At 41.3% G+C, this 22,675-nt stretch overlaps 1 protein-coding gene across 5 annotated transcripts in view; it reads left to right on the top strand.

The window, feature by feature from the left end:
- The window catches only part of kmt2ca (lysine (K)-specific methyltransferase 2Ca), a 590,636-nt gene that overhangs the window by 528,097 nt on the left and 39,864 nt on the right, over positions 1-22,675 (top strand). For 4 of the 5 annotated variants that reach the window (XM_060825139.1, XM_060825142.1, XM_060825141.1 and 1 more), the window contains 7 exons: positions 2,651-2,732; positions 3,789-3,852; positions 4,783-5,015; positions 5,374-7,071; positions 11,395-11,601; positions 13,961-14,125; positions 17,280-17,412. In XM_060825139.1, the coding sequence (XP_060681122.1) occupies positions 2,651-2,732; positions 3,789-3,852; positions 4,783-5,015; positions 5,374-7,071; positions 11,395-11,601; positions 13,961-14,125; positions 17,280-17,412 (2,582 nt within the window). The remainder of the gene's footprint in view (positions 1-2,650; positions 2,733-3,788; positions 3,853-4,782; positions 5,016-5,373; positions 7,072-11,394; positions 11,602-13,960; positions 14,126-17,279; positions 17,413-22,675) is intronic. The other variant, XM_060825140.1, reaches the window with a different exon arrangement.

Raw genomic sequence — 22,675 nt, forward strand, 5'->3', positions numbered from 1 at the left:
GCCAATTAGCCTAACCTCGGTTGTTGGTAAAATTCTAGAATCCATCATTAAGGATGAGGTTTCTAAACTCTTGGAAGAGCAGAGTTGGATTAGAACAAGTCAACATGGATTTAGTAAGGGGAGGTCGTGCCTGACAAACCTGTTGGAATTCTTTGAAGAGGTGACAAGTAGGTTAGACCAGGGAAACCCAGTGGATATGGTCTATCTAGACTTCCAAAAGGCCTTTGATAAGGTGCCACACGGGAGGCTGCTGAGCAAGGTGAGGTCCCATGGTGTTCGAGGTGAGCTACTGGTATGGATTGAGGATTGGCTGTCTGACAAAAGGCAGAGTTGGGATAAAAGGTTCTTTTTCGGAATGGCAGCCAGTGACGAGCGGTGTCCCGCAGGGTTCAGTGTTGGGGCCGCAGCTGTTCACGTTACATATTAATGATCTGGATGAAGGGACTGGGGACATTCTAGCAAAGTTTGCCGATGATACGAAGTTAGGTGGACAGGCAGGTAGTACTGAGGAAGTGGGGAGGCTGCAGAAGGATCTAGACAGTTTGAGAGAGTGGTCCAGGAAATGGCTGATAGAATTCAATGTGAGCAAATGCGAGGTCTTGCACTTTGGAAAAAAGAATACAAGCATGGACTACTTTCTAAATAGTGAGAAAATTCATAAAGCCAAAGTACAAAGGGATCTGGGAGTGCTAGTCGAGGATTCTCTAACGGTAAACATGCAGGTTGAGTCCGTGATTAAGAAAGCGAATGCAATGTTGTCATTTACCTCAAGAGGGTTGGAATATAAAAGCACCGTTGTGCTACTGAGATTTTATAAAGCTCTGGTTAGGCCCCATTTGGAGTACTGTGTCCAGTTTTGGTCCCCACACCTCAGGAAGGGCATACTGGCACTGGAGCGTGTCCAGCGGAGATTCACACGGATGATCCCTGGAATGGTACGTCTAACATACGAGGTATGGCTGAGGATCCTGGGATTGTATTCATTGGAGTTTAGAAGATTACGGGGAGACTTAATAGAAACATACAAGATAATGCATGGCTTGGAAAGGGTGGACGTTAGGAAATTGTTTCCGTTAGGTGAGGAGACTAGGACCCGTGGACACAGCCTTAGAATTAGAGGGGGTCGATTCAGAACAGAAATGCGGAGACATTTCTTCAGCCAGAGAGTGGTGGGCCTGTGGAATTCATTGCCGCAGAGTGCAGTGGAGGCCAGGACACTAAATGTCTTCAAGGCAGAGATTGATAGATTCTTGATGTCACAAGGAATTAAGGGCTATGGGGAGAATGCGAGTAAGTGGAATTGAAATGCCCATCAGCCATGATTGAATGGCGGAGTGGATTCGATGGGCCAAATGGCCTTACTTCCATTCCTATGTCTTATGGTCTTACGCACCACCTCTTAATATGAAGCATTCAAAGGGTAGTCCACTAACTTTGTTTCCACAATTTCCAAATCTTCACTCTGCATTGCATATCTTTGGGAGATTAATAATTGAGCAAAGATCAGTTTTCTTAACATTGATATACAATTATATGGTGAATTAACCCTATACTAGAGTTATGGTCGTTACAGCTAAGGAATAAGCAGCTTGGTCCACTGTGTATATGCTAAGCACCAAACTGCACTAATGCCATTTACCTGCATTTAGTCTAAAGTCTACCATGCCCTGGCATTTAATGTACTCATCCAGATGTTTCTTAAAAGTTGTAACTTTTTTCACTTTCCAAATGTAGACTTCAAGTAGTTGCTCCACTTCTATGTTTCCTGTCTCATGGTATTGAAATTGTCAGATTGTCAAATCATTCGGCCCATTGAGTTCATTCCGCCATGTAATCATGGTTGATGGGCATTTCAACTCCACCTACCCACACTCTCCCTGTAGCCCTTAATTTCTTGGAATATCAAGAATTTATCAGTCACTGCCTTGAAGACGTTTAACATCCTCCAATGCACTCTATGGCAATGAATTCCACAGGCCCACCACACTCTAGGTGAAGAAATGTCTCCTCATTTCCACTCTAAATTGACCACTTCTAATTCTAAGACTGATCCCACAGGTCCTCGTCTCCCCACCTAACGGAAACAAATCCCCAGCGTCCATTCTTTCTAAGCCATGCATTATCTTGTAAGTTTCTAATAGATCTCCCCACTAACCTTCTAAATTCTAATGAATACAATTCCAGGATCCTCAGCCATATGGCCTCTTCTTGCTCCTAATTTAAAGGATTGTATGGATATGGTGTTAGTTTGCAAAGTGGGAAGTGAATTACTGATTGAAACCCAAACCGGTTCATCTGTGGTTATTTGAAGGATTCACTAGTTCTTCAACACTTGATGTAGTTTGAGGTGTGTGCAGCAAATAAACAAAATTTGGGCATGACTAATTTTTTATAGATAGAAAATTTGCTCCAGTGTCACAATGCACATTGGGAGTTTCTGGACTGTCAAAAGTCCATGTTTGCGGCACATGGTGCCAAATCATATTTAGCACGTTCTTTACAGATATTTTATTTTATAGATATTGAAACCAGGAAAATACTTTGTCTGAAGAGTATGGGGAATGATTATAGTTACCTTTTACTTTAAAGTTAAAGCTTGCTTTAAGAAACCAATCAGTATTTCTAACTGCATTTATTCTTTGTTTTAAAGGTTTCCATTTGTGAGTCAGCAAATGTCTAGTACACAGAGTGTTGACAGTGGACAGAATCCTATTCTTCAAGGAGTTGGCCAGGTAATTATTTCATTTGACAAACTGAAATAACCTGCTAGATTTTATCTGTAATTTGCCTTCTATCCACTCCAAAGAATCACAGTCTTAACAATACAGAAATCATACATTCAGGCCATTAAATGTGTGCTTATATTTTTTCTGTGTATTCTATTTGTTTCATCCCATTTAATGTAACCTAGTATTTTTTCATTTTCCCCTCTTGAGTAAGTATACTTGAAAAGAACTTATGGGTTCTTGGAATAATGTTATTTCTTTGTGTTATTCTTCTTGAAGAATTATGCTTACAGCTAACGGAGCATCGTTAACTGGACTCTGTGACTCACTTGTTCGTGTGAAAGCTACTCTACATTTATACACATGGCCCTATTCTTTGAAGACAGAATTTAGAACTTGATTTTATTTTCATGTGTACTCTAGCACAGGGATACAGGAGTACATTAAGAAGTGTGCAATGCTTCCAGCACCATCTTAACTACAAAGGTAGAATTGTAGAATTCCTACAGTGTAGAAGCAGGCCATTTGACCCACCCTGCCCTTCTTAAGAGCATCTCACTCTGTTGCTGTGACTCTACCTTTCTCACTGTCCTCTGCGCGCGCACACAGTGTCCCCCCACACTGGCTCGCTCTCTTGTTGTCCCCTGTGCTGACTCGATCCCTCACAGAAGGTATGTAGATTAAAGTAAGAAAAGGCTGTGAAGGAAGAAAAAAAAATCAAAGCAGACAAGATCCGAGCAGGAGCCCACACACTGCACTGCTACTCTACTACCATCTTGGTGTTGGAACACACTTTCTACCTGTTTCATCCCAACCAAATCGGTGGCAATATTCTCTGACTCATCCAAGGCAGTGCCTTGACTAATCAAAGTCAACCTGACTGGTTTAAGATTTAAATAAAGCTTAGCAGTCTTGATCTAATTGCTCCATTCTCCATGACAGCATCACTTCAAACACAAAAGTTAATATTCTATCTTAGATCAGCAATTCTTTGAGTGGTAATTAATTTTTTTTTCTGGTTTAGAAAATCATGAAATATTCTTTGATTGAATTTAATTTCAGGATGGGAATTTGCCACCTCAAATGTTACGACCAAATCCTCCATCTTTTGGTCCAGGTTTTATGAGTAAGTAACTTTTTTAATTTTAAGAAGTGCAGCTATAGAGTCACAGAATCATACAGCAAGGAAATAGACTCTTCGGTACAACTTGTCCACGCAAACCAAGTTTTCCAAACAAGACTAGTCCCATTTGCCTTCGTTTAGCCCATATCCTTCTAAACTTTTCCTATTCATGTACCTCTCCAAATGTCTTTTAAATGTTGCAACTGTATCTGCATCTACCACTTTGTCTGGCAGTTCATTCTGCATATGAATCACCCTTTTATGTGAAAAAGTTGACCCTCGGGTCCCTTTTAATTCTTTCTCCTCTCACCTTAAAATAATGCTATCCAGTTTTGAACTCCCAACCCAACTCCCCAAAGACTTTTGCATTTCACCTTACCTTTGCCCCTTTATAATTTTATAAACCTGAGTACGGTCACCCCTCAACCTCCTACATTCCAGTAAGAAAGTGCCAGTTTATCCAGCCTCAACTTCTAGCTCAAACTCTCCAGTGCCTGTAAATCTTTTCTGCATCCTTTTCTAAGCTTGTTAAATTTACTTATCTACTTAATTGAACATTTCTGTTTGGCTCTTTAGATATTTGCATTAATGTATTTTCCTTAATTAAATAATATAAAAGATCCCTTGGCACTTTTTTAATTTTAAAAAATCACAAGTTATTTTCGCCGATGCCTATTCCCCGACCATCACCAAAGTCTGATTGTTATCACATTTATGTTTGTCCTAGCTTGCTGTGTCCAAATTAGTCGCTATTTCCCATAACTTCTAAGAACTACTACGGTTCAGAAGTATTTCATTGACTACAAAGCCCTTTGAGATGTTCTGTGTTTGAAAGGCGTTGTAGTAAATGCAAGCATTTTTCTTCCTTTTCTGGTAAAGTGTCAGAAATGGACAAAGTAAAGCAAATAAATAAATAAAAACACTGTCTTTCAGACAATGCACAGAAGAAACAGTATGAGAAATGGCTGCAGGATACCCAGCAGCTCCTCCAAATACAGCAGAAATATCTTGAGGAACAAATTGGGACACACCGAAAATCTAAGAAGGCACTCTCTGCTAAGCAGCGTACTGCCAAAAAGGCTGGGCGCGAGTTTCCAGAAGAAGATGCAGAACAACTTAAGCATGTAACTGAGCAGCAGAGTATGGTGCAGAAGCAGTTGGAACAGGTAATCTTCCATTCTTCAGCCCAGTATTACAGCTTGGGATATTTTAAGTCATCAGATGTGCTAAGTGTCAGCAAGCTGTCCCAACACAGGCTTAATCCTGTACTCAGCTTCATACATAGGTCCACCTCTCATGGAGACAATGGTGGGAGTTGGCATACTGGCCAAACTTCTCTTACTCAACTCATGTTGAGATTATTTATAGTTCCTTACGTTGTAAGCTCAGCTGAGACTTCCTGGACTATGTGATACACCTATTCACGATTTCAATTAGCAAGAGCCATTGAAGCTCAGACTAGTCTAGTGTTTGAATAATTACCACGTTGATTTGATTTCAGTTGCATAAAATTTTACTTTTCAGATTCGAAAACAACAAAAGGAACATTCAGAACTGATGGAGGAATATCGTCTAAAGCAGCAGCAACAATGTGCAATGCCATCACCTACCATGATGCCGACTGGATCAGTCCAGCCCCCCTCAGTCCAAGGTGGAGCGCCATCTTCAGTAAATCAACAGAGTTTCTCAGTAATGCCACAGCAACAACCCCAGCAACAACTTCAGCCACCTGTTCCAACCCAGCCAAATGCTCCCAGAATGACTAATGCTCCTCAATGGCAACCTTGCAATCCTAATGCAACAGCGCCTCCTCACATGTCCGTGAGTACTCCAAGGATGCAACACCCTGCACCACCTCAGCTGCCAGTGACAAACACGCAATCTACTCAAGCAGCAACAGTCACAACAAATCAACAGTCCAATGTACCACCACGAGTTGAATTTGATGACAACAACCCATTCAGTGAAACTTTTCAGGAGAGGGAACGTAGGGAGCGTTTACGAGAGCAACAGGAAAGGCAGAGAATCCAGCTCATGAAGGAAGTGGAACGGCATCGTGCTATGCAGAAGAGGATGGAAATGGAGCAACAGCAAGGCATGGCAGCTTTAAACACATCCACTCTCTCTCAAATGCCATATTTTAATTCTGATTTGCTTTGTGATTTTATGCAGTCTCAAAGGCCTCAACAGCAGCAAGTTCAGCAGATGGGACTTGTTCCTCACCAGCAACAGAATCTATTTCCACAGTTCATGAACTCACCACCTCAAACACCTTTGATGCAGTGCAATGACCGTAGACCAGTGGGGGCACCGGGATTTGGGCCTGAGGCCCATACTCTCCCAGGTGGATGCCCGCCTACCCATCCTATGAATCAGGTACCATCTGGACTTGGCTTTCAACAAAACCAGCTAAGAGCTCCCTTTGGGCCATGTGTCCCTGCAGGCTCTCAAGGAAATAGCGATGGACCTTCATTTGGCCCAGATAATGGAATGCAACTGCCAGGCAATTACCCAGGCCCAGGTCAATCTCTCATTCAACTTTATTCCAATATCATACCAGAGGAGAAAGGGAAGAAGAGAAGAAGCAGAAAGAAGAAGAAAGACGATGACAGTGACTCAGTCAAGACACCATCTACTCCTCATTCTGACATCACCGCACCAGCTACACCTACTATTTCTGACTCTGCTTCTAACCCATCGGTTAATCTGCCTGGGGAGTTTGGGTTTAATCAGGGTGAACAGGAGAATGAAGAGGTAAACCAATTGGTTGACAATTCAAATGACCACCAGCCTCCATCTGAACTTGAACGGCAACTTTCTTCCAGTGCTAGTGCACCACACAGACTTATGATGCAACAGATTGGTCTGCCATCTGAAACAGATCGCAGTCCATCAAATGAAGACGCTCAGACAAACACAGTGAAAGTGGAACAGGCAGAAACCATACATTGCCATGATAATTCTCAGTCCAAGGTGGAAACACAGAATTCAGTAAAGGTAGAAGGAAAGGTCAGTTTGCAACAGCCTGCTGTTTCAACACAGAGTCCAGCTGCAGGAACAAATGTATCAGGATCAAAACCAGAATCAGGAAATGAACTTTTGAAACATCTACTGAAGAATAAGAATGCTCCATTGCCTCCCCACCAAATAGCAGAAGAAAAATCCGAAGGTGAATCGTGTATGGAAAACAAATTAAAGAAACAAAGTCCATTTGAGGGGCAGGTACAGCTGATTGTGTTATGCTTTTTATACACTAATTGATTACGTGACCTTGGTTTTTGGGATAGTGTGGAGAGTTGCGGGTTTTTTTTAATCATTCATGGAATAAGGGGACCACTGGCTAGGCCAACATTTATTGTGCATCCCTAAATGTCTGGAGGGTAGTTAAGAGTCAGCCACATCGTGTGACTCTTGATCCACAGCATAGGCCAGAGCAGGTAAAGATGGAGTCATCTAGAATCAAAATGTTAGGGTTGACAATTCCTTCCCTAAATGACATTAGGGAACTAGATGGGTTTTTCTGACTTTAAACAATGGATTCATTGTCATTGTTAGACTCTTAATTCCAGCTTCTATTGAATTCAAATTCCAGTATCTGTTGTGCCAGGTTTCAAAGCCAGGTTGTCAGAGCACTTTTAGTATCTCTGAATCAATAATCTAGCAAGAATGCCACAGGGCCATTGCCTTCACAGAACATTGAGAAATGTATATTTCTGAAATTTAGTTCATTTTTTTTATTATTATAAGGTATTCTGTAAAGCAACACATAATGAGAGGTAGCTTTTTCGAGCTACCACTAAAAATGTGTTTTTCATTTGAAGATTTCAGTCACTTCCTTCAAAAACCTAAATTTGTAGGTAAATCAAATATTTGCTTTGGTATAACATATGATATCCATTGGGTACCATTATGAAAATGTATCTTGCACTGAAAAGATCCTCAAGCTCACAAGAAACATCATTGCAAATCACTGCTGATAGTGATGTATTACGATTAGAAGTTTAAGTTTTGAAATAAACTATGAATGGGATTGTAGCAGGAATAGGCCATTCAGCCTCTGAAATCTGTTCTGCTGTTCGGTTTTATCACGGCTGGTATTTAACTCCCATCTGCTGCAATTCATTTTTAAAAAAATGTTATTTGTACTTACCAGCTAGCCTTAGGCTAGAGATTTGAAAATTATCCAAACGGCTCCTTAAGTCATACATTTTTTTTTCTTTCACAGGCAGAAATAAATAAGATGATTTGTTGTGGCAAAATTAACATCTGGTCCTAAACTTTGAATAGTACAAAAGCATGCAGCAACCAAAGACATTTTTTCCTCTGTTGGGATGGGGTCATTGCTGGCAAGCTCAGTATTTGCTCTTGTCTATAAATGCCCTTGAAATGCATGGCTTGCTTAGGCCATTTCAATGCATAGCTTTAACAGTCAACCATATTGCTGTGGGTCTGGAATCTCATGAAGGCCTTTTCCGATAAGGATGAAAGCATTTAGTTGAATCCAGTGGATTTTCACGTGAATTGATAGTTCTCGTGGACACTATTTCAAAGAGTTGCTACTGATTTAAACCCACGTCTCCGATAATTAGTCCAGCTGCAGTACCACAGTGCTACCATCTTCCTATGATGCTGGTTAAGTTCGAATTTAAGGCAGAGAATGACAGTTTAGGTTTAGCTATTTTAATACAGAGGAGATTGAATGTGATCCTTTTCAGAACTGCCAGACTGACTGTGTAGTCTTTCCTGATCTTGTGTTGGTTTGTGTCGGCCAGTACCTTTTAGACAAAAACGAATATAGGTTAATTTGGAGAATGTCCTTTTGCAGTGACTTCAGCAATAGGAAATGGATTCACTTTGAGTATTTTTAGATTAGATTACTTACAGTGTGGAAACAGGCCCTTCGGCCCAACAAGTCCACACTGACCCGCCGAAGCGCCACCCACCCATACCCCTACATTTACCCCTTACTTAACACTATGGGCAATTTAGCATGGCCAATTCACCTGACCCGCACATCTTTGTGACTGTGCGAGGAAACCGGAGCACCCGGAGGAAACCCACACAGACACGGGGAGAACGTGCAAACTCCACACAGTCAGTCACCTGAGGCGGGAATTGAACCCAGGTCCCTGGCGCTGTGAGGCAGCAGTGCTAACCACCGTGCCGCCCTTTCCTGATGACATCTGCCATACTGCCTTCATCTACAGCCTTGTTATCTTAAGGAACCGGTGTGTGTGCACGTCAAAGCCTCTCTGGTCCTCAGTGCTTCATTGTTCCTTTGCCTTGTTTGTTCTATCCTCACCTCATGCTTGTCTGCATTGAACTCCATTTGCCACTTATCAGCCTTACTGACCAGCTCATCTATGTCCTCCTTTAATTGAGGGTTATCCTCCTCACTATTTACCACCTCATCAATTTTGTATCATCCGAAATTTTACTGATTAGTTCTCCTGCATTCACATCTAAATTGTTTATATATACCGCAAACAGCAAGTGCCTCAGCACTAAACCCTGTGGAATGCCACTAGACCCAGGCTTTCTGTGAATACACTGTTCCTGCTTGCTCTCTCTACCCTCTGATCTCTTTAGCCCTAAGAACTAAATCAATCTGAAACAGTCCATGTTCAAATGCAATAAGACCTGGACAATATCCAGGCTTGGGCAGAAAAGTGGCAAGTGATATTTTCCCCACACAAAGGCCAGCAGTGACCATCTCCAATAAGAGACAATCTAATCACCACCCCTTAAAATTAAATGGTGTTACCATTACTGAAATCCTGACTATCAACATCACAGGGATTACCATTGTCCAGAAACTCAACTGGTCTCACCATAATAAATACAGTAGCTACAAGAGCATGGTCAGAGACTAGGAATCCTGCAGTGAGTAACTCACCTCCTGATTTATTAAAGCCAGTCCATCATCTGCATGGCACAGCCAGAAGCATGATGGAATACTCCCAACTGAGCTGGAAGAATGCAGCTCCAACAATGCTCAAGGCACCAATTAGGGCAAGGGGAAAGTGAGGACTGCAGATGCTGGAGATCAGAGTCGAAAGTGTGGTGCTGGAAAAGCACAGCAGGTCATGCAGCATTCGAGGGGCAGGAGAATCGACATTTCGGCCATAAGTCCTTCATCAGGAAGGGCTTTCTTCCTACACCTGTCCTGCCATTCCAGGAATCAGTCTGGTAAACTTTCGGTGTACTCCCTCCTTAGCCAGAACATGATCCTTCCTCAGATACGGAGACTAAATCTGTACATAGTACCCCAGATGTGGTCTCACTGAGGCCCTGTACAATTGCATCTGCTCCTGTACAGGAATCCTCTTGCTACAAAGGCCATGTGGACCTGAAATGTTAACTCTTGATTTCTGTCCACAGATGCTGCCAGATTTGCTAAGCTTCTCCAGCAATTTCTGTTTTTGTTTCTGATTTACAGCATCCACTGTTTTTTTTGGTTGTTGTATTATTTTGACAACTGGTGTTCAAGGGCGTCCAGGTCTCAATCCACCTCCCCCTTTTTCAATTCAGATAATCTGCCTTTCTGATTTTGCTAGCAAAGTGAATAACTTCACATTAATCCACATTATACTTCACCTGCCAGGCATTTTCCCACTTAATCAACTCTTCTAAACCACACTGAAACATCTCTCTATCCTCCTCACAGTTCACCCTCCCACTTAGCTCTGTGTCATCTGCAAAATTGAAGATCTGATGAAAGGGAATCTAAAGCAAGTTCTTAAACATAAAATTGTGATGAATGTTAAATGCAGGGAAAAATTGATTTTAATGTCAAAAACTCCCCTCAACAGTTATTTTGTAAAATTTAGTTGGAAGTCTAATGAATTAGTTAATAAAACCGGATTCATATTATGTCAGAATGATATAGAATATTACTTGTGCTGCCAGAACTTACATCACTGAGATCACACAACAGGTCCAAGCCAGAGTTTAAACTTCACACCAGCTAAGTTCCAGTCTGATTACTTTGTTTAGCTTCAAGCATCATTGGAGGGTTCTTAAGTGAATTGATTTATTTGAGAATTCTTGCAAAATTAAAGTTTGAAACTGAACAATTTGAATAGAGACACAAATCTTATGCATCACGTTCATGTCAATGCAGGTGTCTCCAAATATTCAAGCTGCTAATGAATTTTTACTTTTAGTTGAAGTGCATTTGTAAGGAAAAGAAACAGGAGTGAAAAGCATTAGAAGATGGTCTGTTTCTATTTGACTTTGAGAGAGCTAAGTTAGTGTTAGAACTGACTGACTTTATTGTTCTTTGGCTTACTGGGTATTTTTACACCAAAGAAAATGAAACTGATAGTATGAGTCCAGTTTTAACAAACAATGGGCTCAGCTGCATTGAGCCATTAAATGTCATTCTGTGCAAGTCTCTGTTATTCAAAGTAAAGTCAAAATAAGATTTATTGAAGTACAGAGGTTTGGTGAGGGTCAGTGGTAAACTTTTGTCACAGAACTTCAGTGTTTTTGACATGATAAATTGCTTCACACTTGAAATATCTGTTATGTGTTGGAATACAGAGTCCACCAAGTGGTTTTAACTTTGATGGAAAGGTGAATCAGTTGCTGAGGAAGGATTCAGAGGAAGAAAAGAAACGATCAAAAAACAAGAGATCACAGAAAACAGCTGAGAAGGCTGTGTCACGCTATAAGAAACGTAAAAAAGATGAGGAGGACAGACCAGCAATCTACCCCAATACAGATGTGCTAATGAACCAGTTAAAACAGGTAAGCAATTCCATCATAAATATGGGTTGAAAAATTCATATTGAAGAAAGTTGATAAGAACTAGCATGATGACATCCATATAATTAATGTAAATGATATCAAGTACTGCAGAGACTTAAGACTAGAAGTGTGTTGAATAGATTCAAGAACAGCATCTTCCTTGCTGTTATCAGACTTCTATTGATCAGACGTCTCGTGTCAATACTGATTTCTCTGTCTGCACCTTCTCTGCAGCTGTAACATTGTATTCTGCACTCTGTTCTGCTACCCTGATGCACTTTGTATGGTACGTTCTGCTGTATACCACCCAGAACAACACTTTTCATTGATTTACTGTTGTCACATGTAACGAGATACAATCGTTTTCTTTTGTAATTGTCCATGCGCACTAGCCCAATTATCTCCAGCCCTTTTAGCCCTCTGTCATTAAAAAACTGTGCATGTAGAGCAGAATGGCTAATCAGCCTGAAATCTTTGTTGTCAATTAATTTTGGTCTTGGTTCTGTGTCAACAAATATTTGGGGATTATTTGAACCTCTTTCAGTTATTCTTTATTTTCCATGTTTGGTTTTCAAGGTACTCAAACTATATCCAACACCATTAGAAGTAACATGGCATCAGGTTATAGTCCAACAGGGTTATTTGAAATCATCAGGAGAATGAGCCTGTGTTCCAAAAGGAGCAGCGCTCCAAAAGCTGGTAACATGTGACTTCTAACTTTGTCCACCCAGTTCAACACCAGCACCACTACATCATCTATCCAACGAGTATACGTACAAGGAACAGGATTGGGCCATTTAACAAAATCATGGCTGATCTGATTGTAGCTTCACATTCACATTCCCACCTATCCCATCTTGCAGTACTTTTCAACATTGAAACTTTTCTTGGGAACGTTTCAAATAGCAAATTGGTATGTTCCCTATGACAAGGTATTTGGAATCTCTGGCCTTTTAGTTTGTGCAATAGAACAAGTTTCTGATTTTTTTCTTCTCCCAAAGTCATGGTTTTGTGGACAAAGTCATTCGCAAATTTTCTAATTGCTGATGAGGGATTCTGCTCAAAACATCAACTCTACTGCTCCTCTGATGTTACTTGACCTGCTGTGCTTTCTCCAGCTTTACATTTTATCGAGTTTGACTTTCCAGCATCTGCAGTCCTTACTATCTCCAAATTTTCTAATATCACTTGATTTGCTGTGGTTCTGTATTTGCTGTTATTTGGCATCATTTTTGCTATCTAGTGGAAAAATTGAAGTGAATCACTGCAAAGGTTAATACAACCCGCAAAAAAAAAATTGATGTGCATGATCAAAAGACAATTCAGGTGCAGTAGTCAGGGGTAAATATTGAGTAGGGGGATGGGTCTGGTTGGGTTACTCTTCGGAAAGTCAGTGTGGACTTGTTGGAGTGAAGGGCCTGTTTCCATACTGTAGGGATTCTAATCTTCTAATCGAATCTTTATTAATAATTTATGGTCATGGAATCATTGAGCACAGAAACAGACCCTTCATCCATGTTGACCAGATATCCTAACCTAATCTTGGCCCATATCCCTCTAAACCGTTCCTACTCCTATCCATCCAGATACCTTTTAAATGTTGTAATTGTACCAGACTCCACCACTTCTTCTGGCAGTTCATTCCATACATGCACCACCATCTCTGTGAAAAAGTTGCCCCTCAAGTCCCTTTTAAATTTTCCCCTCCCGCCCTAAGCCTATGCTCTCTAGTTCTGGACTCCCCCCACCCCAGAGAAAAGACCTTGTCTATCTGCCCTATCCATGCCCCTCGATTTTTATCAACCTCTATGACCCCTCATCCTCTGACGTTCCAGGGAAAACAGCCCCAGCCTATTCGGCCACTCCCTGTAGCTCAAATCCTCCAACCCTGGCAACATGCTTTCAAGTTTCACAACATTCTTCCAATAGGATAGAGACCTGAATTGTACACAATAATCCAAAAGTGGCCTAGCCAATGTCTGAGCAGCCACAACATGACCTCCCAACTCCTATGCTCAATGCTCTATCCAATAAAGGAAAGCATTCCAAACGCCGTTTTTTGCTATCCTATCGGCTTGCGACTCTACTTTGAAAGACCAATCAAATTTTAAGTTGTTTTGTAATGTTTCAATTTATCCATATCAACAGAAAAAGCTATTTTAAAAATGAGGCAGTGTTTGCATTGAGTCAAGCTGATAAATAATTTGGGTTATTCAAGAAAGAAAAACCAACAAGGAGAAACACTGATCTTCAAGACGAGTATAATAAAAGTAACGTTATATTGGTACAAATATTTTTGTGAAGGAATGACTGGAGCGTAGTAATGTTTGGCTTACAGTTCAATTTCTTTTATCACTAGCAATTGACTCTTCTCCCCCTATTGGAACCAACTATCGGTGTGAATTTTGCATACTTCCCTCCCTACGGTAGTGGACAGTTGAATGGTGATAATTTACTCACGGGATCGTTTGGCAGTGCTGTTCTTGACAGTGTTCCAGATTACTACTCTCAGTTGATTTACAAGGTATGTTATGTATTAGTTAAAAACAAATGAAACTGTGTGTTATGTTCTGTCAGTAGTATCATCAAGGGCTGAAAGTAATCTTAAACACAAGTGTCACCATTTTGACAATCAGGGTGATCGTGTAGAGAAGATGAGAGTTTCTGGAACTCCCATTAGTTCCGGTAGCCCATATTTTTGCATTTCTTGAATAAGCCAGAATCCCGTTAGTTAACAAGTACCTAACAGGCATCTTTTCGCAAATCCATTCAGGTTTCTTGTTTCACCACCTGTGTAGTAATCTGTTTACACTTTTACAGCCCTGATATTAAAAATATTCCTGCTTAGTTAATATATTCATGTTATTACTGTTAATTTGTAAGGGTCAGTATTCACAAAAGCACTAAGACATGTGCTTAATCTTCAGAAACCAGCCGGTCTAGCTAGTGGTAATCTGTGGAAACCTGTCACTTAAAGTTAAGAGAGTGACAGTACCATAGAAAACATTCAGCTTAGATTCACTGATCAGGAATTTACTGGAATAACTTAAAAAGATAGATAGGAGCAGGTCCACTATTAAATATGATTGTGGCTGATCATCGAGCTCAATATCCCGTACCCCTTGATCCTTATAGCCACAAGAGCTATGTCTATCTCCTCCTTGAAAACTAATAATGTTTTAGCCTTAGCCACTTTCTGTGGTAGTGAATTCCATCCTCTAAGTGAAGAAATTTTTCCTCACCTCAGTCCTAAAAGGTTTGCCTTCAACTTTATCCTTCAACTATTATTCCTGGTTCTGGACTTGTGTACCATTGGGAACATCTTTTCCGCATCTCATCTGTCTGTCCTATATGAACTTTACGATTTTCTATGAGGTCTCCCCTCATTGTTCTAAACTCCAGCGAATACAATGCTAACAGACTCGATCTCTCCTTGTATATCAGTCCTACTGTCAATTCGCTGCATTCCCTCAATAGCAACAACATCCTTCCTCAGGTAAGGGGATGAAACTGCACGCATTCCAGGTAAAGCCTCACTAATGTCCTGTATAATTGCAACAAGACATCCCTGTTCCCATAGTCAAAACCTCTTGCTGTGAAGACTAACATACAGTTTGCTGCCTTTGTTGTTTGCTGTACACTTACTTTCAATGACTGTTGCACAAGGACACTCCGATCTCATTGAACATTTTCCCACTCAATGTTCGGCCATTTAAATAATAATCTGCCTTCCTATTTTTGCACTAAATGTGAATAACCTCACATTTATCCATATTTATACTGCATCTGACATGGATTTGCCCACTCTTTCGCCTGTCAAATCATATTGCAACATTTCTATGTCTGCCTCACAGCTTCCACCCAGCTTTGTGTCATCTACAAATTTTGACATATTACACTGATGTATGACTGCAATCCAGTGCACACTGTTTACTTGAATTTCTACTTTCCTGACATTAGGTCAGTTCAAAATTTTGCCAATTATTAACATATTCTCGATGACAAATTGGCTGAGCGTCAATGAACATTAGTCACTGAGATACTTTGCAGAATAAGTCATCTATGGCATTGCACAAAGATCTGCACTTCAAATCTTATGATTGGTAGGGTCAGTTCTGCAGGTAACTGAGCAGTGTTGGGATTGAGAAAAGAGTAAACAGCCTGACTCTAAATTGTCGAAGACTTAGGTATTGTCAAAGAATAGAGCAAAGTAGCTACATTTATTTAGGGAGGAAATCATCTTTCAAATAATTGAAGGAACAGGGACAATTAAAGTAAGTAAGCCATTTCACTTGGAAAGAAAATAAAGGATTAGAAAGTATCATGTACTTGTTTTTTTAAAAGTAGATGCAAGGAAGTGAACTTAATTGTTTCTTTGAGAACTTGACAGGTAATGGAAAGGAGCTGTGGTTGATGTAGCTTAATGACCAAACAGGCTTTTAAAACTGAAGGCATTGTTCCTAAACTGTAACTGTAGCATTTGTGTAGTCTCTTCAATGCAGAAAAAATGTCAGACGTTGTTTCACTGTGGAAGAAAGGAACGTACCGAGCTTGATCAGGTACAACCACCTGATGAAGGAGCGGCGCTCCGAAAGCTAGTGTGTTTCCAGTTAAAGCTGTTGGAGTGTTGTGATTTTTAACTGTGTACCAGTCCAACACCGGCATCTCCAAATCATGAGCTTTCTCAGCAATTTCAGAGAACTGACTGAATATTTGAATTGAGGAAATGCATTTAAAAATGCCTTTTTAAAGTTAAGCAGAGAAACTGAGAGGACAAAATCCAGATTGTCAACTACTGAAGACATTGCAAGATAATAACTCTGCTTTTGTGATATGTATATCAATAAATATTCCAGCTGTCATTCATTAATAATCTTTTTCCATGTTTTAATGTTTTGATTATTCTGATTTCTGTTGTTTGTTTACATATCCCTCACTTTTTAAAAAATCTTCTATGTAACCACAAGATATCAAAGTTGCATGCATCCATAAAATATAACTCTCATTCTGTTTGGAAATAACTTCTAACATATAAACCTGTTACTTAATATTTGTTAACACATTGTTTCAAATTTACATTCCCCTTTCCAATGAGATCATTTCCGACGCAATATCATTTGCTTCCAAGATTCAAAAATTTTTAACAGCCGATGTTCTGCTTGTGAAAAGTGGTTTTGCTTCTCGATCTTGATTCTGAGAGCAAAGTTACAAATTACACTGTATTAGACAGTGGCAGTATCAGAGCAGCAATTCACTGAGCTGAGGCCAGCTTTGGCCAAATCAAAAGTAGTTGGTGCTTTTATGTTTTCCATGAGTGTGGAAAATTGGTGTGAGATGCGTTTTCACTCGTCTATGTAATGTGAACATTTCAGTAATCATCACAGTGCTGATATTGACACAAAGTGACAGGGAGTAAAAGTAACAGGAGTCTCATGGCTTTAGCTGTGGTGCCTGAAGCCAAAATGAAAAAGCTGCAGGTAACCTGATCTGCAGTGTTTACTAGTTTGTGTTCATATGAAAAACAAATATTGTCTCTGATGAGCTTGTTTGCAAGCACTTGCATGCTTTGAACATTTAGAAGAGATCTGTGTGTTTGTAAATGCACAAATGGAGGATTGCATAAAGCAGCCCCTTTGTACAAATAAACCTGCAGCAATTCATTTTTCTGTTTGGCACAGCAGAGCAACTTGAGCAATCCTCCCACCCCACCGGCTTCCTTGCCTCCTACCCCACCACCTGTGGCTCGCCAGAAACTAATGAATGGTTTTGCTACCACTGATGAGCTCTCTGGAAAACCAGGACATCATGACGGTAGGAAACTTTACCTCCAAATTTATTCAGGTTGGATATCATAATTATTTTGGTGTGAGTGTTGGTAGTTGAATTGAAAGAATAAATCCAAGGTATTGCTTATGCGTAATCCAGCGCTTCTTTATCCTGTTTACAACTGAAGATTTGATTTGATTTATTATTGTCACATGTACTGAGATACAGTGAAAGGTATTGTTTTGCATACAAACTGGACAAATCCTACCTTACACAAGTATACCAAGGTAATAGAACAGAGTGGAGAATATAGTGATAGAGTTGCAACTGCTGCAAATGTGTTGCTGGTCAAAGCACAGCAGGCCAGGCAGCATCTCAGGAATAGAGAATTCGACGTTTCGAGCATAAGCCCTTCATCAGGAATAAGAGAGAGAGCCAAGCAGGCTAAGATAAAAGGTAGGGAGGAGGGACTAGGGGGAGGGGCGATGGAGGTGGGATAGGTGGAAGGAGGTCAAGGTGAGGGTGATAGGCCGGAGTGGGGTGGGGGCGGAGAGGTCAGGAAGAGGATTGCAGGTTAGGAGGGCGGTGCTGAGTTGAGGGAACCGACTGAGACAAGGTGTGGGATGGGGAAATGAGGAAACTGGAGAAATCTGAATTCATACCTTGTGGTTGGAGGGTTCCCAGGCGGAAGATGAGGCGCTCCTCCTCCAGCCGTCGTGTTGTTGTGTTCTGCCGGTGAAGGAGTCCAAGGACCTGCATGTCCTCGGTGGAGTGGGAGGGAGAGTTAAAGTGTTGAGCCACGGGGTGATTGGGTTGGTTGGTCCGGGCGGCCCAGAGGTGTTCTCTGAAGCGTTCCACAAGTAAGCGGCCTGTCTCACCAATATAGAGGAGGCCACATCGGGTGCAGCGGATGCAATAGATGTGTGTGGAGGTACAGGTGAACTTGTGGCGGATATGGAAGGATCCCTTGGGGCCTTGGAGGGAAGTGAGTGTGGAGGTGTGGACGCAAGTTTTACATTTCCTGCGGTTGCAGGGGAAGGTGCCGGGGGTGGAGGTTGGGTTGGTGGGGGGTGTGGATCTGACGAGGGAGTCACAAAGGGAGTGGTCCTTGCGGAACGCTGATAGGCGAGGGGAGGGAAATATATCCTTGGTGGTGGGGTCCGTTTGGAGGTGCGGAAATGGCGGCGGATGATACGTTGTATGCGGAGGTTGGTGGGGTGGTAGGTGAGAACCAGTGGGGTTCTGTCTTGGTGGCGGTTGGAGGAGCGGGGCTCAAGGGCGGAGGAGTGGGAAGTGGAGGAGATGCGGTGGAGGGCATCGTCGATCACGTCTGGGGGGAATCTGCGGTCCTTGAAGAAGGAGGCCATCTGGGCTGTGCGGTGTTGGAATTGGTCCTCCTGGGAGCAGATGCGGCGGAGACGAAGGAATTGGGAATATGGGATGGCGTTTTTACAGGGGGCAGGGTGGGAGGAGGTGTAGTCCAGGTAGCTGTGGGAGTCAGTCGGTTTATAATAGATGTCTGTGTTGAGTCGGTCGCCCGAGATAGAAATGGAAAGGTCTAGGAAGGGGAGGGAGGAGTCTGAGACAGTCCAGGTGAATTTCAGGTCGGGATGGAAGGTGTTAGTAAAGTTGATGAACTGTTCAACCTCCTCGTGGGAGCACGAGGCAGCGCCGATACAGTCATCGATGTAGCGGAGGAAATGGTGGGGGGTGGTGCCAGTGTAGTTGCGGAAGATGGACTGTTCCACATATCCTACGAAGAGGCAGGCATAGCTGGGGCCCATGCGGGTGCCCATGGCAACTCCTTTAGCTTGGAGGAAGTGGGAGGATTGAAAAGAGAAGTTATTCAGGGTGAGGACCAGTTCAGTCAGTCGAAGGAGGGTGTCAGTGGAAGGGTACTGGTCGGTGCGGCGGGAAAGGAAGAAGCGGAGGGCTTTGAGTCCTTCGTGATGGCGGATGGAGGTGTACAGGGACTGGATGTCCATAGTGAAAATAAGGCGTTGGGGACCGGGGAAGCGAAAATCCTGGAGGAGGTGGAGGGTGTGGGTGGTGATAGAGTTGCAGAGAAAGATCAACACTAACATATAAGAGGTCCATTCATAAGTCTTATAATAGCTGGGAGGAAGCTGTTCTGAACTCCAGGTGACTGGAGTTTATAAAACAAAATTCCTATTTCTGTTTGGTAAAGGTGGATTTACACTTGTGACAAGAAGTTTTAAGTATTTATTCTTGGCACCTTCTCGTGATAATATGAAACCTGCATAGTTATGATTTTTAAAAAATATATCGTTGTCATATCGACTGGATTGTGATGAGTATCAAATCTGAATTAGGGAAAATAAAATTTAACTTGTATCAGGTATATTAATATAATACACATATGAAATGTGGGATGCAATGTCCTTCACTTGCTGGAATGAGTGCAGCTGTAATAGTATTTGACATTGGCCCTATCCTGGACAGTCTACTTCATAGGCATTGCTTACATCCCTTTCGAGTATTGACACTCTCACCTGCCTCCACACCATGGCTGTAGTGCACATCAAATACAAGACACCAGTCTTCTATATAACATCATAAAATAGTTAAAGGTGAAGGAAAGTTTATTTCTGTCCGGACTCTTATTTATTTTGAATTGCTGTATCAAATCTCCTGTTTACCTGCTCCCAGGAGAACAGCCCCAGATCTCCATTGTATCTACTTCAATACAGTCCCTCATTCCTGGAACCATTGTCATAAGTCTCTTCTGCACTCTTTCAATTAGCTTCATATCCTTCCTGTAGTGGTGCACAGCACTGAATGTAATACCAAAACTGCACAAAATACTCCAGGCATGGTCTTACCAAGGCTCTGAATAATTGCAAGAAAGTATCCCTACTTCTGTATTCAAATCCTAGAACTATGAAGGTCAAGGTACCATCGGCCTCCTTTGCTGCCTGCTGCACCTGAATGGTTACTTTCAGAGACTGGTATATAAGAACACCTAGGTCTTGTTGCACCTCCCTCTTTCCCAATATATCATCATTCAAATAATAATCTGCCTTCCTATTTTTGCTACCAAAGTGGATAACCTTTTTTCTAATCTGAAGAATAACCATTCAGTGCTACTGTCTCTTTGTGTCACTTATATGCATGTTGCTCCCATTCCTTTTATTCTGTGAGCCTCTCCCAAACCCAAACCCTCTAGTACTTTAAAGGCTAAGGATAATAAGCACATTGGAACATTGCTACCTCCCAGGTTTGCCTCTAAGACTGAGAAGCATATCAGTATTCTTTCGTTATTGCTGTGTAAAAATCTTGAAGCTCTCAGTCTAACAGCATTATGACTGATCCTCAACTCAAAGTGCACCATCTTCTCAAATGCAAGTAAAACTGGAAAATAAGTGCCCACCTTGCCAGCAGTGCCTGCATCTAATGAATAAAGTTTAAGAAGTGTATATAATGGGAAAACTACTGGCAACTCTTGTTCACTTCGTAACTACCAAATTGAGAGTAGAATTGGTGTTTATTTGTGGATGCAGAAAATTTGGAGAATTGGGATGTTGGAGCAGAAGATCTTAATGAGCAAGATTAAAAAGTGAGAAAACTTGATTTGCCAGGCCTGGTGTGGTGCATCCTAGGTGAAAGTGAGGACTGGAGATGCTGGAGAACAGAGTCAAGCTTAGAGTGGTGCTGGAAAAGCACAGCAGGTCAGGCAGCATCGAGGAGCAGGAAAATCGACATTTCGGGCAGGAATGGTGCACCCTCGGCCAGTAAAAGAAGTAAACAAAAAGATAGTGGACATACTGGTTGTAATCTCCCAAGAATCCTTAGATTTCTAGAAAATTCAAGAAGATTGGAAGCTCCCAATTTTATTTGTCCATTTAATAGGGAAGGAGACAAAAGCACCTAACTATAGGCCAGATAGCTTAACGTTTGTTATTGGGAAAACGCTAGCATATTATAAAGGACGTCATCACAGAGCATACAGAAATATATAATATGATTTAGCAGAGTCCAAATGGCTCCATGAAGGGGAAAATCGCTCCTGACAAAAGGAGGTAATGAATAGCATAGTTTAAAGGGGAGACAGTGGTTTTAATGTGTTTGCATTTTCAGAAAACATTTGTTAAGGTAGCACACATTGGGCTATTTAATAAGATGAGTCTATGGTGTTGCAGGTAATATATTGGCATGGTTAGAAGATTGGCTAACCAACAGACAGCATTACAAAATGGCAACCTGTAACTACTGGAGTGCCACATCGATCAGTGCTGGAATCGCAATTATTTAAACAACGTACAGTTATGACTTGGTTGAGAAAAGCGAACATACTACAGCCTAATTTGCAAATGACATAAAAATAGGTAGAAAAGCAAATGGTCAGGATGGGGTATAGCATGTGGGTAAAAATTTGGCAGATGGAATATAATATGGGAAAATGTAAGGTTTTTCACTTTGGCTTGAAGAGTAAAAGAGCTGAATATTATTTAAATAGAAGACGATTGCAGAACAGAGAGATTTGGGGTTCTCCTGCATGAATCTCAAACACTAGCCAGTTCTGAAAGCAAGGCAATTGTTAGCCTTTGTTTCAAGGGAAATTTGGGCTCCTTATCTGAGGAAAGATAGGCTGGCTTTGGAGGCAATCCAGAGAAAATTCACAAAGCTGATGCCAAGTATGGAGGAATGTTTTATGGGAAGAGATTGAGTAGTTTGGATCTGCATTCACTTGAATGCAGAGGAATGAGAAGCAACTATATTGAAGCATACAAGTTTCTTGGTGAACTTGAAAGGATAAACAAGCAAAGACTTCTAGGAGAGACTTGATAGAAGGCATCATCTAGAATAAAGAGCCACACATTTGAAACAGGTGAGGATTTTTTTTTCCCAAGAGTGTAGCAAATCTGTGGAATTCTATCCTGCAGAAGGCTGTTGAGGCTGAGTCATTAAGTATATTCAAGGCCAAAGTGGGCAGGATTTTAATAAGTAAGGGTCAGGTGTTATGGGGAAAAACGCAGGAAAGTGAGTTAAAGACTAAGTGGACAGCCATGATTGTATTGAATGGAAGAGCAGACTCAGTTGGTTTACTCTGCTGTTTCAACTTATGGTTCACCTAGTTCTGTTAATAGATACCCATCCCTGCTCCAGATATCTGAAAATCTAATAAAACAATAATATTAAAAGACATTAATAGTCAGTTTCCTAAATCTGTCATCCACATTATTTTAATTATTTTTGATTCTACTGATTTTTAGATTTTACCTTTCAAAATTGTGTAGTTTTCTAATCTTCTAAAATGTTCTGTTTTGTAATCAGTTGCCATCTTAAG

Source organism: Hemiscyllium ocellatum, chromosome 5, assembly GCF_020745735.1.
Source record: "Hemiscyllium ocellatum isolate sHemOce1 chromosome 5, sHemOce1.pat.X.cur, whole genome shotgun sequence".
NCBI lineage: Eukaryota > Metazoa > Chordata > Chondrichthyes > Orectolobiformes > Hemiscylliidae > Hemiscyllium > Hemiscyllium ocellatum.